Source organism: Peromyscus californicus, unplaced genomic scaffold, assembly GCF_007827085.1.
Source record: "Peromyscus californicus insignis strain IS unplaced genomic scaffold, ASM782708v3 Scaffold_4__1_contigs__length_199733344, whole genome shotgun sequence".
In the NCBI taxonomy this organism is placed as follows: Eukaryota; Metazoa; Chordata; class Mammalia; order Rodentia; family Cricetidae; genus Peromyscus; species Peromyscus californicus.
In genome coordinates, this window is record NW_026294562.1 from 32,197,396 (window position 1) to 32,215,191 (window position 17,796).

The 17,796-nt window shown below is 39.0% G+C and overlaps 1 protein-coding gene and 1 pseudogene across 1 annotated transcript in view; one reads left to right on the top strand and one right to left on the bottom strand.

The window, feature by feature from the left end:
- The window catches only part of Uhrf2 (ubiquitin like with PHD and ring finger domains 2), an 86,519-nt gene that overhangs the window by 63,401 nt on the left and 5,322 nt on the right, over positions 1-17,796 (bottom strand). Inside the window, exon 2 of the mRNA XM_052763353.1 lies at positions 12,460-12,693. Coding sequence (XP_052619313.1) covers positions 12,460-12,693 — 234 coding nt within the window. The remainder of the gene's footprint in view (positions 1-12,459; positions 12,694-17,796) is intronic.
- On the top strand, positions 13,763-17,243 carry LOC128094505 (60S ribosomal protein L34-like; annotated as a pseudogene).

Genomic DNA, 17,796 nt, shown 5'->3' on the forward strand with positions numbered 1-17,796 from the left:
TAAGTTTTAAGAGCTAGTTGGGAAAAAGCCTAACTTTCATAATTAATAATGGCCAAACTTTCATAATTAACAAGTCTCAATAAGTATTGTTATTTGTGAAAGGAAAGTCCAACTATATTTGGGATCCAACACGCAGAAAGTAAATCCACATAGGGCTTGAGAAAGCTAAGAAAAAAAAATTTCCAAACACCTGGTGACCATGGTCTCTCAAGTTAGGCTTGGGGCTCCCAGGGTACAGAGGCACAAAGGGGGTAAAGCCAGCCACCAGCACAATGTGCTAAGAAGAGTCTTGAAGTACTGGGTACATACATAGAGAGAAAAAAAAGTCCACGCTGAGAAAACCTCTGAACAGGTTACAGTGTGCTTGGAAATATACATAGGTGCTGAAGAAAGAAAAACAAACAATGGGTATAGTCAGTCATAAACTAAATAAATACTTTAAAAATAATAAAATCTTGAAAGAAAGAGTAAAGTAATATATGCTGTTTTTACAAAGCTACATAAGGATGGGAAATATGCAGGGCAACTGGATCCTGTGTTACTTTGCTGACGTGAAATTTTTTGAATGCTGATGAGCGAAGGGCAAATGCTACTGAGACACTGGATTGTTGAGGGGGGCAGAATGCAAATTTAAACCAATTCTATGTATTTTAAGAATGTCTTAATTTCAGAATGGAAGTCAGGAAATATGCTGCATTGAGGGAGAGGTTATGCCTTTGTTTCCAAAGGAAACAAAAAAGCTATGGATTTCTTCAAATTTAGTAAAGATCAGATTTGATTGGGGGAGACCTCCTGAAAACCTTGGCTGCAAACATGAAGAAAAAAAAACAAGAAAAACTATAAGACAAATAACATACATGTTGATCCCTCAACATGGGAACAGCTCGGAGACTGCATGAGACATGATAAATCTTGTTGGCTACAGAATCCTCAAGATAGTTTGGGTATACAGTCCAAACAAACTTATAAAGTTGACAGATGCCTTTTAACCACTCTAACAGAACAAAAAACATCTCTACCTGATTTATGCATACCGCATATCCCATACTTGTGTTAATGCAGATGTGTGAGTTACCTTTAAAAGTTTGTGTGTTTTCAGAACAAAAGGACCAGACACAAATGAAGACAAATAGCCCAGGTGATCCAGCCTCTAAGAATGCCTCTGTTGCAGTTTCATCAAAATTCCAGAACAACTTCAAAGCTGCTAGCTGAGATGGTCCAGCCTCATAGACTACTCCAGCCAGAACTTCAAATAAGCCCTGCACTTTCCCATCACACAGAGACTAAACAAAAAATAATACAGCTAGCTCTCCCAGGACTTGACCATTATCCTAATTTTCTCAGGGTTCCCTAAAGATGCCGTCACCTCCAGACAGCAGGAAGTCATATTAAGAACACGATACCCACATTCCCAAGAGGTGGAGAGGGTGGTGTTTGGTCATTCGTTGGGTTGTGGATGTTTATCATTGTTTAGGAGAGCTAATATCAAGTTATTATTGGTAATGATCAGGGAAAAAAACTAAACAAAAGTAGGTTAGATTCAGGGATCTCTTTCTGAAAAGAAAAGGAGGGATATGGAAATGATAGAATAAAATGCTAGATTACTGAATCTACTTTTAGACTAAAATGCAACTACTAGTCTCAAATATTTTACACTAGTATGGATTTTTATATATTGATACAAATTTAAGGATATTTTTGTTACAACATACTGTATATATGTTTCTACTCTTGTTTAAGGTATTGTGCCTATGCTGCTCATTTAAAAACGTAATGTAGCCGGGCGGTGGTGGCGCATGCCTTTAATCCCAGCACTTGGGAGGCAAAGGCAGGCGGATCTTTTTGAGTTCAAGGCCAGCCTGGTCTAGATGAGCGAGATCCAGGAAAGGCGCAAAGCTGCACAGAGAAACCCTGTCTCGAAAAACCTAAAAAAAAAAAAAAAAAAATCAAAAACAAAAAAAAAAAACGTAATGTAAAGTTCTAGTCCTTAAAAGCTATTATTACATACTGTTTAGGTCAATTAAGAAATGCAGGTTAGTAGTTAGTCATCTTTAACAAACTTGTAGTCATGTTAGTTATGTTTTCAAGATTAAACAGAGATATATTTTAGATAGATGGTCTTCAAACACTTCAGACACCTACAGAATAATCATTTAAGATGTTTTAATAACATAAGGCTTTTCATGATAGTGAGACTCGTCTGTTCCTGGCAACACAAATCTACTTCAGTAGAGGATGGTGGATATCAAAGAATCTCCATATAAAATTTGCTTTCTACGTGGCAAAGCTAGCTATTAGGCAAGAAACTGCCCTTGCCTCCAGGCCTGTAGGCTGAAGACAGATGCCCCAACGTTGCAGAGAAACCTCGGGTGACTGTCCAGGCAGCCAGCTATCTTTGTCATTTCTATAATTTGGGAAGTTGTTTACTCTGTACTTCCTGTTTACTCAGGTAATATATCATTCTTGGGTCTCTGATGGGGTTAAAGACTAGATAGTTATAGTTGTTCTCCTTGTTACCAAATTCAGAAAAAAAAAAAAAAACACAAAAGAGGTGTAAAGTTTTTAAGGTTGAAAAACATAAAAGCTTAAGTCGTTATCTAAGATGTTACAAGGTCTAAAAAGATATTTTTACGATGATAATACAAGTTATGAGAGAAAGTGGTTTAGGTACAACACTTTGGACTTACCAAGATAGGATAGATTAAATAGAGTATTTTCTCCAAAATTGTCAAATACAAATGGACTGGAAATTGTGAATGTAATTTTTACCTGATAATTTTTCTTACTATATATAATTTTACTGGTAAGAGTTAAAACCTTTCCTTTTTATTTAGACAAAAAGGGGGAATGTTACAGAATATTAATTTACACTGTGTGAAGATATGTGACTCTAACTGGTTTAATGAGAGCTGAATGGCCAATAGCTAGGCATGAGAAAATAGGTTGGACTTCTGGGCAAAGTGAGGAACTTGGGATCAATCTAGGTGCACAAAAGACACCAGCAAGACATTGTAGAAGTCAGACATATGGTACAGAAGAGAAGTCACTGAGTCATGTGGCAGAACATCGATTAACAGAAACAGGTTAATTTAAGTTATAATAGCTAGTTGGGGAAAAGGCTAAAAAGCTAAACCCAAGCTTTCATTGTAGGCAGACTTTTCTTTCCCACCCGCCAGTTCCCAAATAACCCACAAGGAGACTCAATATTAATTATAAATGCTCGGCTGATAGCTCAGGCTCATTACTAACTAGTTCTTACAACTTAAATTAACCTATATTTCTTATCTAAGTTCTACCATGTGGCTCATGGCTTGTTACCTCATTTTGTACATGTCCTGCTTCCTGTGTCTGGCTGATGACTCCCAAGACTCCACCCTTCTTCTTCCCAGTGTCCTTAGTCTAGTTCTCTGGCCTAACCTTATCCTGTCCAGCTACTGGCCAATCAGCTTCTTTATGAAACCAATCATAAACAACATATGTTCACACAGTGTGAAGGAATATTACACATTTCATAATTAACAATAAGTCTCCATGTTGTTATTTGTGAGCTGGCAGCCCAAAGGAAAGTCCGACTACATTGATCCCCACACTCTGGCTCCTGTCCATCATGAGGTAAAGAATCTCTTCCACCAAGATTCCTATAGCCACAATGGCTGATCAAGCATGTGGGGTCAAGCAGGCATAGGCTCAACCCTCTGAAACTGTTATCAAATCTTTTTCTTTATTAAATTGTTCTCTAAAGTACTTTGGTCAAAGCAATGAAAAATAACCAATATAATATGGTACCACATAGTAAGTAAATCATTCCAATCCATTTTCGGAGTTAAGTGGGCTCAGAACCCATCAGTTACAGATAAGCAGGAGACACTATGCCCTTCTCTCCCTAGCTGAAAACTAGTGCATGCTTTGTCTTAGAACTCTGTAAGCTGGACAATTGAAGGCATTCTGCTACAACTGAGTCCATCGTCAGTAAAGGGGATAATCTCAAGCCCCAGACTGAGAATGAATATTCAATAAGACTTCACATCCTGAACCAATGGGATAGAGAATTTGGGAAGGGGGCTGGCTAATACTAGAGGAATGTAAAGATTCTAACTCTCTGGAGTACCAACCTTTTGGGAAAGGAGAGCAGGATTTTTTTTTAACAATAGATAACCTAAAAAAATAAACCCTGTGGTGGTTTGAATGAAAATGGCCCCCATAGACTCACAGGGAGTGACATTATTGGAGATATGGCCTTGTTGGAGTAGGTCTGGCCTTGTTGAAGCAAGTGTGTCACACGGGGTGGGCTTTGAGTTTTCAGAAGCTTAAGCCAGGCCCAGTGGCTCATTTTCTTTTCCTGCTGCGTGGTGATCCACATGTAGAACTTTCTGTTTCTTCTTCAGTACTATGTCTGCCTGCATGCCACCATTCTCCCTGCCATGATGACAATGAACTAAAACTCTGAACTGTAAGCCAGACCCAATTAAATGTTTTCTTTTATAAGTGTAGCCACGGTCATGGTGTCTCTTCACAGCAACAGAAACCCTAAGGCAAACCTGTCTAGTGCCAAATCAGCATGGCCATTCATAGAGCCAGAAGTTTCTCCAGTCCCGCCCAGGGATCTGGATAAATCTCTTCCACCTGCGGTCCCACAGACACTTATAAAATAATTACAGAGGCTTATATTAATTAGAAACAGTATGGCCTATGGCTTATATTAGCTAGCTCTTTCAACTTAATTCAACCCACTCTATGTCTTGCCACTTGGCTTTGTGGTTTACCAGTATTTTCACATCTTCCTTCTTGGGTGGCTGGATCATTTCTTCTCTGACTCTGCCTTTCTTCTCTATCATTCTTGGATTTCCCACCTGGCTGTAAGCTTTCTTGCCATAGGCCAAAACAGCTTTATTTATTAGCCAATGAGAGCAACACATATTCACAGCATACAGAAAGACATCCCACAGCACATCCATTTTAGAACTAGCTTTTCTCTATGCTGGTGTCTCTTTCTACAGAATGGTATTTAAAAACTTCCACTTTCTTTAGTCTCAAATTCATTACAGAATGTGTGTCTTATTTCTCTCATACCAGAAAATTTTTGAGCTCACTGATGTGATACACTCTAAGCCTTTGAAATTGGTTGGTGGGAGAGGTATGGAAGTCTGGAGACACTAACTAGAGAAGCTTTAAAATGCTGTAAGCTCAACTTAATGGGCAATTCTAGAATAAGCTTAGAAGACCAGAAGTGACGCCTACTATGTAGACTAGACTCCCACCTCTCACACACATGTCCATGACCTAAGACTTGTAGAAAGCTGAACGTTTTAAAATATCTATTTTTATTTTATGTGTATGGGTGTTTTGCATGCATGCATGCAAGCACACAGTGTGTATGCCTGGTGTTCATGGAGGCCAGAAGAAAGAGCTAGATTCCCTGAAACTGGAGATACAGATGCCAGAAGCTGCCATATGGGTACTGAGAACAGACTCCAGGTCCTTGGCTAAAGCAAGTGCTCTCAAACCACTGAGCTTTCTCTCTAGCCCCTGTGAAAAACTGAATTTTCAGGGAGACTGACTAGAGCAAAAAAGTTTGAGAAAATCTACAGTTTGGTCAGAAAAAGCCTGCTTAAAGTTGGGGCTAAGGAACACATTGTTTCTGAATAGCTAGATTAGAGTCATTAAAAAGGAGCCAAATACTTGGACAATTCTTAGAAAAGATGTTTTAAGGGTAGGTTAGGAATTGGTCATACTTCACCCATTGAAGATTCAATGGATATCACCATTTTAATTTCTTTGAAAAATCTTCTTTTGGTAGAAGAGTACTTCCAAGATAGCCTGCATATACCAAGATGAGCCAGCTAGAGAAGAATTTCCCTACATTCATCAATCCAAGCCACTGCAGCCATGACAAAGGAGACTTAGCAACTGCTTAAGCTGGTGTCAGACCTTGACACTGACATTGTCCATATGACTTTACAGAGATCTAGAAAGCAAAAGTGGCAGAAGCTTCTAGTAAGATTTCAAAAGAAGGCCTGGAAGCCAGTTAAAGTGTGGCAGAAGCATGATTCATGCAGGCAACCCAAGGGAACAATACATAAAGCTGCAAGGGTAAAACCTAAGCCTCAGTGAAGAATCCAGGGTATTGAAGATGCAATCAACATTGAACATGTGCTGAAAAAGCCACGATTAATAAAGTCACCAGAGAGCTGCCATGTGGGCTCCAAATGGCAAAGTCATAAGGGTGAGGCTGTCCAAGGCCACTGCAGCTCACCTGCTGACATCACATGCCTCATATGCTAGATATGAAGCTATGGGACTCAATATTTGCACCCCAGGGTTCTGGTATTGCTTTAGTCTAATCCTTTCTTTGTTTTCTGCTCCTTCCATTGAAGTGGGAATGATTACTATGCATTAAATATGCTTTTTTTTTTTAACCTGACAAGGACTCACAGTAAAGATTTCACCTTCAATATCACAGGAGACTTTGAATTTAAGATTAGTGAATAATGCTGGAACTGTTAAAACAATGGAGAAAGATTAATAATTATGAGATGGCCATGAGCCTTTGGATATGAGATGTCTCCATCACATTGGTGGTTGAACTCTTGGTTCAAAGCACTCTTTAGGGAGGTTCCAAAAACTAGGTGTTGGAGCAGATTTGAAATCAGGTCACTTGGGGTGTGCCTTTTAAGGTTCTACCAACTCAACATTTCCCACGTTACTCTGGTCCCTGTCTACCATAAGCAAAGAAACTGCCCTACCACAATTTCCCATAGCCATGATGCTCTGTCAAGATGCATGGAGCCAAGCAACCATGGACTGAACTTCCTGCAAATATGGATTAAAATAAATCCTTTCTCCTTTAAATTGTTTGTTAGGCACTGGGCCACAGCAATAAAACCTAACTAATACAAACCTTAAAATAAGTCCACTTTAAAAGTAACAACAGCCGGGCGGTGGTGGCGCACGCCTTTAATCCCAGCACTCGGGAGGCAGAGCCAGGCGGATCTCTGTGAGTTCGAGGCCAGCCTGGACTACCAAGTGAGTTCCAGGAAAGGCGCAAAGCTACACAGAGAAACCCTGTCTCGAAAAAAAACCAAAAAAAAACCAAAAAAAAAAAAAAAAAAGTAACAACAACATGGCATAACTGGATATCAACATGTAGAAGGCTGCAAATAGATCCATATCTATCACCATGCACAAAACTTAAGTCCAAGTGGATCAAGGACCTCAATATAAATCCAGCTACTCTGAACCTGATAGAAGAGAAAGTAGGAAGTAGTCTTGAACGCATTGGCATAGGAGATCACTTCCTAAATATAACACCAGTAGCACAGATACTGAGAGAAACAATCAATCAATGGGACCTCTTGAAACTGAGAAGCTTTTGTAGAGCAAAGGATACGATCAACAAGGCAAAGCGACAGCCTACAGAATGGGAAAAGGTCTTCACCAACCCCACATCTGACAGAGGACTGATATCCAGAATATATAAGGAACTCAAGAAATTAGACATCAAAATGCCCAACAGTCCAATTAAGAAATGGGCTATAGAACTAAACAGAGAATTCTCAACAGAGGAAACTCAAATGGCTGAAAGACATTTAAAGAATTGCTCAACATCCCTAATCATCAGGGAAATGTAAATCAAAACAACTCTGAGATACCACCTTACGCCTGTCAGAATGGCTAAGATCAAAAACACTGAAGACACCTTATGCTGGAGAGGATGTGGACCTAGGGGAACTCTCCTCCACTGCTGGTGGGAATGCAAGCTTGTACAACCACTTTGGAAATCAATATAGCGCTTTCTTAGAAAATTGGGAATCGGCCGGGCGGTGGTGGCGCACGCCTTTAATCCCAGCACTCGGGAGGCAGAGGCCGGCGGATCTCTGTGAGTTCGAGGCCAGCCTGGGCTACCAAGTGAGTCCCAGGAAAGGCGCAAAGCTACACAGAGAAACCCTGTCTCGAAAAACCAAAAAGAAAATTGGGAATCAATCGCCTCCAAGATCCAGCTATACCACTCTTGGGCATATACCCAAGGAATGTTCAATCATACCACAAGAGCACTTGCTCAGCTATGTTCATATCAGCATTGTTTGTAATAGCCAGAACCTGGAAACAACCTAGATGCCCTTTAACTGAAGAATGGATAAATAAAATGTGGTACATATACACAATGGAATACTACTCAGCAGAGAAAAACAACGACATCATGAGGTTTGCAGGCAAATGGATGGAACTAGAAAAAAAATCATCCTGAGTGAGGTAACCCAGATTCAGAACGACAAACATGGTATGTACTCACTCACAGGAGGATACTAGATGTGGAACAAGGATGACTGGACTGCTACTCACATCACCAGGGAGGCTACCTGGAAAACAGGACCCCAAGAAAGACACGGGGATCGCCCAATGACGGAGAAATGGATGAGATCTACATGAACAACCTGGACGTGAGTGGGGGAAATGAAGGGCTAGGGTCGAGGTAAAGAGAGCTTGGAGGAGCAGGAGGTCCCAGCTGGATCAAGAACAGAGAGGGAGAACAAGGAATAGGAGATCATGGTAAATGAAGACCACATGAGAATAGGAAGAAGCAAAGTGCTAGAGAGGTCCACAGAAATCCACAAAGATACCCCCACAACAGACTGCTGGCAATGGTCGAGAGACAGCCCGAACTGACCTACTCTGGTGATGGGATGGCCAAACACCCTAATTGTCGTGCTAGAAACCCCATCCAATGACTGAGGGATCTGGATGCAGAGATTCACGGCTAGGCCCCGGGTGGAGCTCCGGGAGTCCAATTAGCGAGAAAGAGGGTTTGTATGAGCGAGAATTGTTGAGACCAAGGTTGGATAAAGCACGGGGACAAATAGCCAAACGAATGGAAACACATGAACTATGAACCAATGGATGAGGGGCCCCCAACTGGATCAGGTCCTCTGAATGGGTGAGACAGTTGATTGGCTTGATCTGTTTGGGAGGCATCTAGGCAGTGGGACCGGGTCCTGTGCTCAATGCATGAGTTGGCTGTTTGAAACCTGGGGCTTATGCAGGGTCGCTTGGCTTGGCCTGGGAGGAGGGGACTGGACCTACCTGGACTGAGTCTACCAGGTTGATCTCAGTCCGCGGGGGAGGCTTTGCCTTGGAGGAGGTGGGAATGGGGGGTGGGCTGGGGGGAAGGGGAAGGGGAAGGGAGCGGGAGGGGGGAGAACAAGGGAATCCGTGGCTGATATGTAGAACTGAATTGTATTGTAAAATAAAATAAAAAGAATGCTGAGAAAGAAAAAAAAATAACAACATGAAAAAGAATGTAGAGCATTAGTACTTAGTGGTTTGAGTATGGTCTGTCCCCTACAGCTGGTATTAGAGTTCAATCCTCATAAGGTGAGACACGAAGGATGTAGAAACTCAATCAAGCATGGTGTCTGTAGTCCAAACTACTCAAGACTAGGCTGAAGCAAAATGATTAATAGAGCCCAGAAGTTCCAGGACAGTTTGGGCAATATAGCAAGACCCATTTCTCATAATAAATGTGGATGCTTAATTTGTAAGAGCAAGAAAGACCACATACACATTGTCTCTTTTTTTTTTGTCACATGGGGACCACCAGCAAAAAAGGCATCACCAAATGCAGCTCATTAACCTTTCACTATAACCATAAGCCAAAATAAGCCTCTCTACACACTACTTGTGCTGCATTACTGTACTATTAGTAAAGAAAACAAAGATGGATGTCTACAAGATATGAAAGGATAGGTTAGACAAAATGGCTAGTTGGCTTTTAGTGCTTTAAATACAACAGAAGTAGTTATTTTGAAATCTCCATAAGTTGCTTGCCAAAGTTAACTACAGCACCTGGAATAGCAAATTTACACTGTGTGCTCTCCAAGAAATATTTATTGAAAAGAATACAGGGAGCCGGGCGGTGGTGGCGCATGTCTTTAATCCCAGCACTCGGGAGGCAGAGCCAGGCGGATCTCTGTGAGTTCGAGGCCAGCCTGGTCTCCAAAGCGAGTTCCAGGAAAGGCGCAAAGCTACACAGAGAAACCCTGTCTCGAAAAACCAAAAAAAAAAAAAAAAAAAAAAAGAAAAGAATACAGGGAAGAAAGAAGGATAGAAGATAAGAGAAAGGAGAGAAGACAATTTAGGGCACTACTTTGCCCCAATAATAAAGTATAGCAAAGAAATCTACTAGTATTACAATATTAGCTTTAAAAATGACTACCTTATTGATAACTCATGTTTTAAAACATTTATTTTCTCCAGCTTTCCCAATAAAGAGGAACTTTGGTTTGATTTGTTTTTTCATGGTGATTTTGTTCACTTGCTTCACTGTATTATCTAGCACTTCCAGAGAGATGCCAAGTAACAGCAGCTTTGGTTAGCTTTCTTTTCAATCCTTTCTCTATACCCCCCATAAGCTGGTCTCATGTAGCCCAGAAAGACCTTGAATTTCCTACATCCACCTGCAAAGTGCTGGGACTACAAATGTACACTACCATGCTGACCCATTAACTGGATTTCTGACTGGCTATTTGTAGCATTTTCTTATCACTAAACATGATGCCAAATGTGGTTTAACATATTCGTCTGTTATCTACTTAAAATCATGAATGGACTCAAATTTGTATTTAGGTGCAGAAAGTATTTTATACTGGTAAATTCTCTTTATTTTACTACAATACTAAATTTATACTAAAGTATTTTCTAATAATTAACTATCTCTGCTTTCTGACAAACCATATTTTATCAAGATAGCTTTTAATACATAATAAGAACTCTACTTGATTCTACTTTTTAAATATAAACTGTTTCAAATAGTGTTATGATATTAAATTGCTTCTGGTCATGTTTTAGTAATAGTACTTCACTTAATTTAAGGAGCAATAAAGAGCTTCCTTCTTTCTTTATGTTGTCGGTCAATTCATGTAACATCAGAATTATCTACTCCTAAAATGTTTAAAACAATTCACCAGTGCAGCTGCCCTTGAAGTACAGCTCTTTACTAATTTTCTTGACTACTTCTATACTTATGAATGCATTTTTTCCCACAGATCCTAAATTATTTCTAATTATTTCTTAGCCCTTGAAGTACAGCTCTTTACTAATTTTCTTGACTACTTCTATACTTATGAATGCATTTTTTCCCACAGATCCTAAATTATTTCTAATTATTTCTTAATTTATTTCACCAACAAATTTTTAATCTTGAAAATGCTATGTGTAGGTACCCATTTATCTCAAAAGGAAAATGAGTAATAAGGACCAGAAAGGATGAAACAAAACTGTCCTTCAATTTATTGACAGAATTTGAAAAACTCTGGGTACAAAAGTCAATAAATAAGCCAACTGAATTTCTATGTACTAGTAAATGAATGATCATTTAAACAGCATCAAAAACATAGTTATCAGAAATAAGTCAAACATTCATTAAACGATATCAAAAACAAACTAATGGAGAGATCTGTGTCAATGAATTTAAAAACTTATAAACATTTTAATTCTATAAATTGATCTACAGAGGCAATCCCCAATGAAATTTTAGTAAGGTCCTTTGGAGTTTTAGACAAGCGAATTCTAACAATTTTTATTGCAAGTTTTGTAAAGCCAAGAAACCCTTGAAGAGGCATTACATTTGAGATATGGGAGAAAGGAGGTTATCAAAAAATTCTGTAAAGCTACAGACCTTAGAATAGCATGGGCCCAGGGATAGACAAATAAACCAATGAAACAACATAAAAATCTTGACAGCACACTTTGAGTGAATCATCAGCACCTTTTTTGAAAAAAAAATAGATTTTTTAAAAATTCTAGAATATGTGTACCAGGTATGGGTTAAACAACATTGTTAAAAACTGAAGCTGGAACACTGCTCAGGTATCTAATAAATACATACTAGACATATGGTAGCATGTTGAGGAAGTAGAAAGCAATGTTACAACTATATACTAAGAAACATCAATGTCAAGGAAAAGCAGAACTTCATTATGAAGAGATTCAGCTATACAGAAAAACAGACATGCATATATAAGTAGGGAAGAAGAAAAAGAAAACTTGCACTCAAAAGTCACTGTAAGTAATTCCCTTGGGGGATGGGGGAGGGAAGCAATGCCCTTTTAAAAAAAGTCCTGGCATCGTTCTACTTCTTCTCCTGCGTAGAAATACACAGGTATGTTTGTTTTATTATCCTTTGACCTGTACATATTATACAGCTTACATTTTTTTCCACTATAGTAATTTTTCTTCCTAGTAGTGCTGAGGGAGACTCAAACCCAGAGTCTCATATCTGTAAGAAAAGCACTCACCTGCTAAGTTATATCCCCAGCCCCATGGTAAATTTTCAAGGACTACTTTTGACAGAATATGAACAGCTGCAATCTTTACTTAATGGAAATCAATGCTTACTTACTCAATGTATCCTGAAGAGAACAGACATTTGTATTCTCACAACTAACAAGTCTGAAGATAACATACCTTATATAGTCCAAAGCCAGGGTCAATAAGATGAGTGCGAGCTGATGTAGATGGCTGACTGGAAGATCCTCCTCTTGCTGTTTTCTTTACTTTAGGCTGATTATTAGAACAGGGTTTAGCCTGAACATCATTCTGCTTAGATGTGCTAGGAAGACTGGAGTCTGGACGAACTAGCAGCTGAATTATATCATTCAGTCCAACATCGTAGTCAAATAAAGTATATCCATTCTCCAACTAGAAAAAGAATAGAAAACTATACTGTAGTTCTTATCTCAAAACTTGTATTTCTACATGTTTAGTGTGTTCAAATATCCTAGATAAACTATTAAAATTGACAACACTACAACTTAATGATCTTGAAATGGTTCTTCCTACTTTATGCCTTCTAATATCAGCGTCCCCAATAAATTCTTAAGAACCACTCCAAATCAACTACAGGCAATACTACATGCCATTAAAATAAAAATTGTATCATAGCTGCTGCAACCTCATGTTGTAACCACCTCCCAAAAAAACCTCTTAAAACTACATTTGACGTTTCATTATTTTTTGTCATTGTCTTCTAGTTTTTTCAGAGTCTCTCTATACAGCCCAGGCTAGCCTCAAACCTGTGATCCTCTCTTAGTCTTCCAAGTGCTAGAATTATATAACACCCATGCTCTCTCAACAAATTTTATTTTAATCAACAGTGACTAAATCCACTCCAAATGTGGGGAAATGGATTTTGAAAACAGTAAGTTTTTATTGTTTTTTCACAATTTGCATGCAATAATAGTTATCAAGCACTTTATCTTTTTGAAGCACAATAATTCTTTTTAAGTGAAGCAAGATTTTGAAAAACAAATCAGAAATATATCCCAATTACATTATATTCCATTTCTCTATGATTCTATCCATCTGTAAATATTAGCAACTTCTGTCACAAAGTCATCTACGATAAACAGCACATAAATTATCTTGTAACTCACCCATATATTCAGGTTATGAATTAATCTGTGCCCACTGTCACGGCCACCCCCACCTCCCAAAAGATACATTCAGATATACTGGAAGTTCTATTCCACAGTACCTCAGAGGGCTGAGAGTGTAGCTCAATGGTAGAGTCCCTACCTGACATATATAAGACCCAGGAACTCTATTTCCAGCAGCAAGGGAGGAGCTTACCTCAGAACCTAATTTTATTTAGAAATAGGGTCTTTAGATGTAATCCAAGACAGCACATGACTAAAGAAATTCAAAGCCTATTATTATGGATTGATTTGGGTCTTCTAAACACTTACATGCTAAAGTCTTCTTACCTCTAATGCCTCAGAATGTGACCCAGTTTGGAAATAGGGGCTTTAAACAGGTAATAAATATAAACTGGGGTCATTAGGTGAACCTCTAATCCAGTCTGATTGGTGTCCTTACAAAAACAAACATGGAAAGACAAAAAGGGCAGGAGGACAACGAAGAGACAGAAGGGAAAGTCGTGTAAATGAAGTGGTAACAACCTCAAGCTAATAAACACTATTTCCCAAAAACAGAAGCCTAAAGATATTCCTTCCCCTAGATCTAGCTGTTAGAGCACTTTCCTACTGATGACACCTTAAATTATTACCACTACAAATGAGATACATTTCTATGGTTTTAAGCCATACCATTCTGGTACTCTGTTACAGCAGTCTAGGAAACTACTTGTGGTAGTCTGAAGTATTTGGCCTCCATAATCTCATAGGTAGTGGCACTATTAGGAAGTGTGGCTTTGTTGGAGTGGGTATGGCTTTGTTAGAAGAAGTGTGTCACTGTGAAGGTGGGCTTTGAGGTTTCTTATGCTCAGGATACCTCTCAGTGTGTCAGTTCATTTCCTGTTACCTGCAAGATGTAGCAGTCTCAGCTCCAACCACCTCTGCCTGCATACCACCATGCTCCCTGCCATGACGATAACTGACTGAACCTCTGAAACTGTAAATGAGCCCTCTCAATTAAATGTTCTCTTTATAAGAGTTGTCATGGTCATGGTATCTCCTCACAGCAATAGTAAACCCTAACTAAGATACAAATCTTCTATTTTGTTTCTTCAAAAAGTGTATTAACAGTTGACTATTTCACTGATACAGTTAACACAATTAAACTCCTTAAAGATAAAAACTACCATTTCTTCAGAAATATCAGTTTAAGCATTGTATTCACCATTCTTATATGCAATATCCATCACCATTCATGACTGTGTAATACAATAACATATTTAAGAATTCAACTACAAAGAAGGACATCTGTCCTTTAACTATTAACTCACTAATGTTAGATTTATTTAGGTGGGAGACCTAAGGCCATAACTAGCACAATTCTACAGGTTACAAGTATTCATATTTGTTAAGACAGAACAAGGAATCAAGAATTTCACAACCTTCCCAGTGGAGGGATTGAGGAATTAAACTAGGTACTATCTCACAGCTTAGTTAACATATTTAACCAGAGGGGCTCAAAGTAGCTCAAAGGCAGTATTCTTCCTGGGTTCAGTCCTCAACAACAACAATAATACATATACATACACACACACACACACACACACACACACACACACACACACACACACCCCACAGCCTTCAAATGAATAGGCATATTAATATATTTAAAACATAAACAACAAGTCAGCCACAAATCCTTTATCTACAATGGTGTACTGTTTACAAGATATGTTAGGGCAATGGTGGCACAGAGCTTGTGGGAGTAATCAACCAATATCTGATTTGACTTAAGGCCCACTCCATGAGATGGAACCCATATCCAACACTGCTTGGGTGAGCAAGAACCTGAGACTAGATAGCCCAGAGACCTAGGGTAAAACCAAGTAATGCTAGTGTAAAAAAAGTAAAGAGAAACTGGTGTTAAAATGACTCCTAATGATAATTTGCCATATACATAGACCAATGCCTTGTTCAACTATCATCAGTGAAGCTTTCTCCAGCAGCAGATGGGAACAAAATATAGAGACTCACAGCCAGACATTATAAAGAGTGAGAGACCTTGGAACACTCAGCCCTAAATGGGATGTCTCTATCAAATCCCTCCCCTCAGAGCTCAGTGGGGGATGGAAGACACAAAGGAAACAAGGCACTCTAAATCAACATGATCAATGCTCAAATGAACACACAGAGACTGAAGCAGCATGTACATGGCCTACACCAGGTCCTCTGAGTATATATTATGGCTTCCAGTTTAGTGTTTTTATGAGATTCCTAGGTGTACGAACAAGTAGGTCTCTGACCCTTGTGCCTTGTGTCTATTCTTGGACTCTTCCTTCTGTTGGTCTGTCTCATCTGACTTTGATGTGATAGTTTTTGTTTTATCTTATTCTATTTTTTTCAATTTTCAAAAACGAATGAATGAATGAATGAAAGAAAAACCTAGCTATTAGGGCAAAGGTTAACAACTAAACTGGAAAAAAATCAGTTTTCTCCAAATCACTCCAGCACAGGCCTCATGTTCAGGAGTACCTGACCAACATATAATGGACTCCACAGTTTTGTGTGTGTGTGTGTGTGTGTGTGTGTGTGTGTGTGTGTTCTTTTATTTGGTTACAGTTTGGTATTTCTTTTTTCTTTCTGAATGTAGTTTTGTTTCCTTGGTCTTGGGGGATTTTGTTGTTGTACTGGGTTTTTGTCTTTTTGAGAAAGAATTTAAAGTTGGGTGGCTAGGACAGGATTTGGAAGGACTTTGGGGAGGGGAAGAATATTATAAAATTACATTAAAACTTTTAACTTGTTTTAAAAGGGGGGGAGCTTTGAGATGTCTTATAGAGTAAAGGTTTGGCTGCCAAGCCTGAGGACCTGAGTTTGATCCCTAGGATCCACATGGTGAACTGACTCCTGCAAGTAGTTCTCTGACCTCCACAGGTGTTATGGCACATGCACACAAATAAATAAATGTAAAAATAATTAAAATAATAAGGCGGCACTCTTCTAGTCCTAAACCTTCCCTGGGAAGGAGGGGAAGCACTCAAAAGAATAAAGTATTGCTGTGGGATGTTCTGTATGGCAAATGTGTTGCTCTGATTAGTCAATAAATAAAACACTGATTGGCCATTGGCTAGGCAGGAAGTGTAGGCGGGACAAGGAGGAGAATAAAGCTGGGAAGTGGAAGGCTGAGTCAGAGAGACACTGCCAGCTGCCATGATGACAAACAGCATGTGAAGATGCCGGTAAGCCACGAGCCATGTGGCAAGGTATAGATTAATGGAAATGGATTAATTTAAGCTGTAAGAACAGTTAGCAAGAAGCCTGCCATGGCCATACAGTTTGTAACCAATATAAGTCTCTGTGTTTATTTGGTTGGGTTTGAGCGACTGTGGGACTGGCAGGTGAGAGAGATTTGTCCTGACAGTGGGCCAGGCAGGAAAACTCTAGCTACAAAGTATGGCCTTTTCTCTTCCAGGGACAGTGCTTAGAGGCACTCAGAATAGTCCAGTGTTTGACATACCCTCGTAGACTTTCCTACAATACAGCCTAGAACAAAACTAAGCTGTCTCAATCCACTGGCAATAGGATTGTTTACTTTCATACCAAGGTTGGGAAAGCATCTAAATCCACATGTGACGTGTGCCCAGGCAGACCTCAAAGGGTTTGTGCTGTGAGACTGAAGTACTTATGAAAATGTCTAAGACAAAGAAGCACGTCAACAGAGCCTATGGTGGGTCTACGTGTGCCAAGTGTGGCCATGACAAGATCAAGTGGGCTTCCCTTATCCAGGAGGAGAAAACTGTGGTGAAAATGTTGAATGCGCAAGTACAGTCAGACAGCTAAATAAATATGCAGCTTTTTTAAATAATAAAAGTCAAGGCTTGGTCAAAAAAAAAATAAAATGTGTATTTATACCTTCATTTTGACATTTTTCAATAGCCAAAAATAAAATACCCTAATTCTGAAAGAGTTAAAGATGTACAAATTTGTCCAGACAATGTAATGAACATTATGACAATGGCTTTAAAATTTTAAAATTAAGAAATCAAAACTCTAAAATAGCATACAACATCCAAATGTACTAGTAATCCATTCTCAAAAATAAAGCAGTCAAGACACTAAAGAAGTAAAATTAAGATAAATATTGTGGAACATACAGATAATTCTTCCACTCTGTAGGGTGAGGCAGAAGGATTCCAAGTTTAAGGCCCGCTTGGGTCCCACAGTGAGACTTAGCTTTAGAGGGGTGGTGATGGTAAATAATTATGAATTGAAGATGTTTCCAATACATTTTTTTAAATTAATGTTTGGGACACAAGAGTCACAGAGACCTTAGGAGTGAATACTCCTACAAACCTTAACTACTTTCTACCAAATAATTGCCAAGAATGACTTT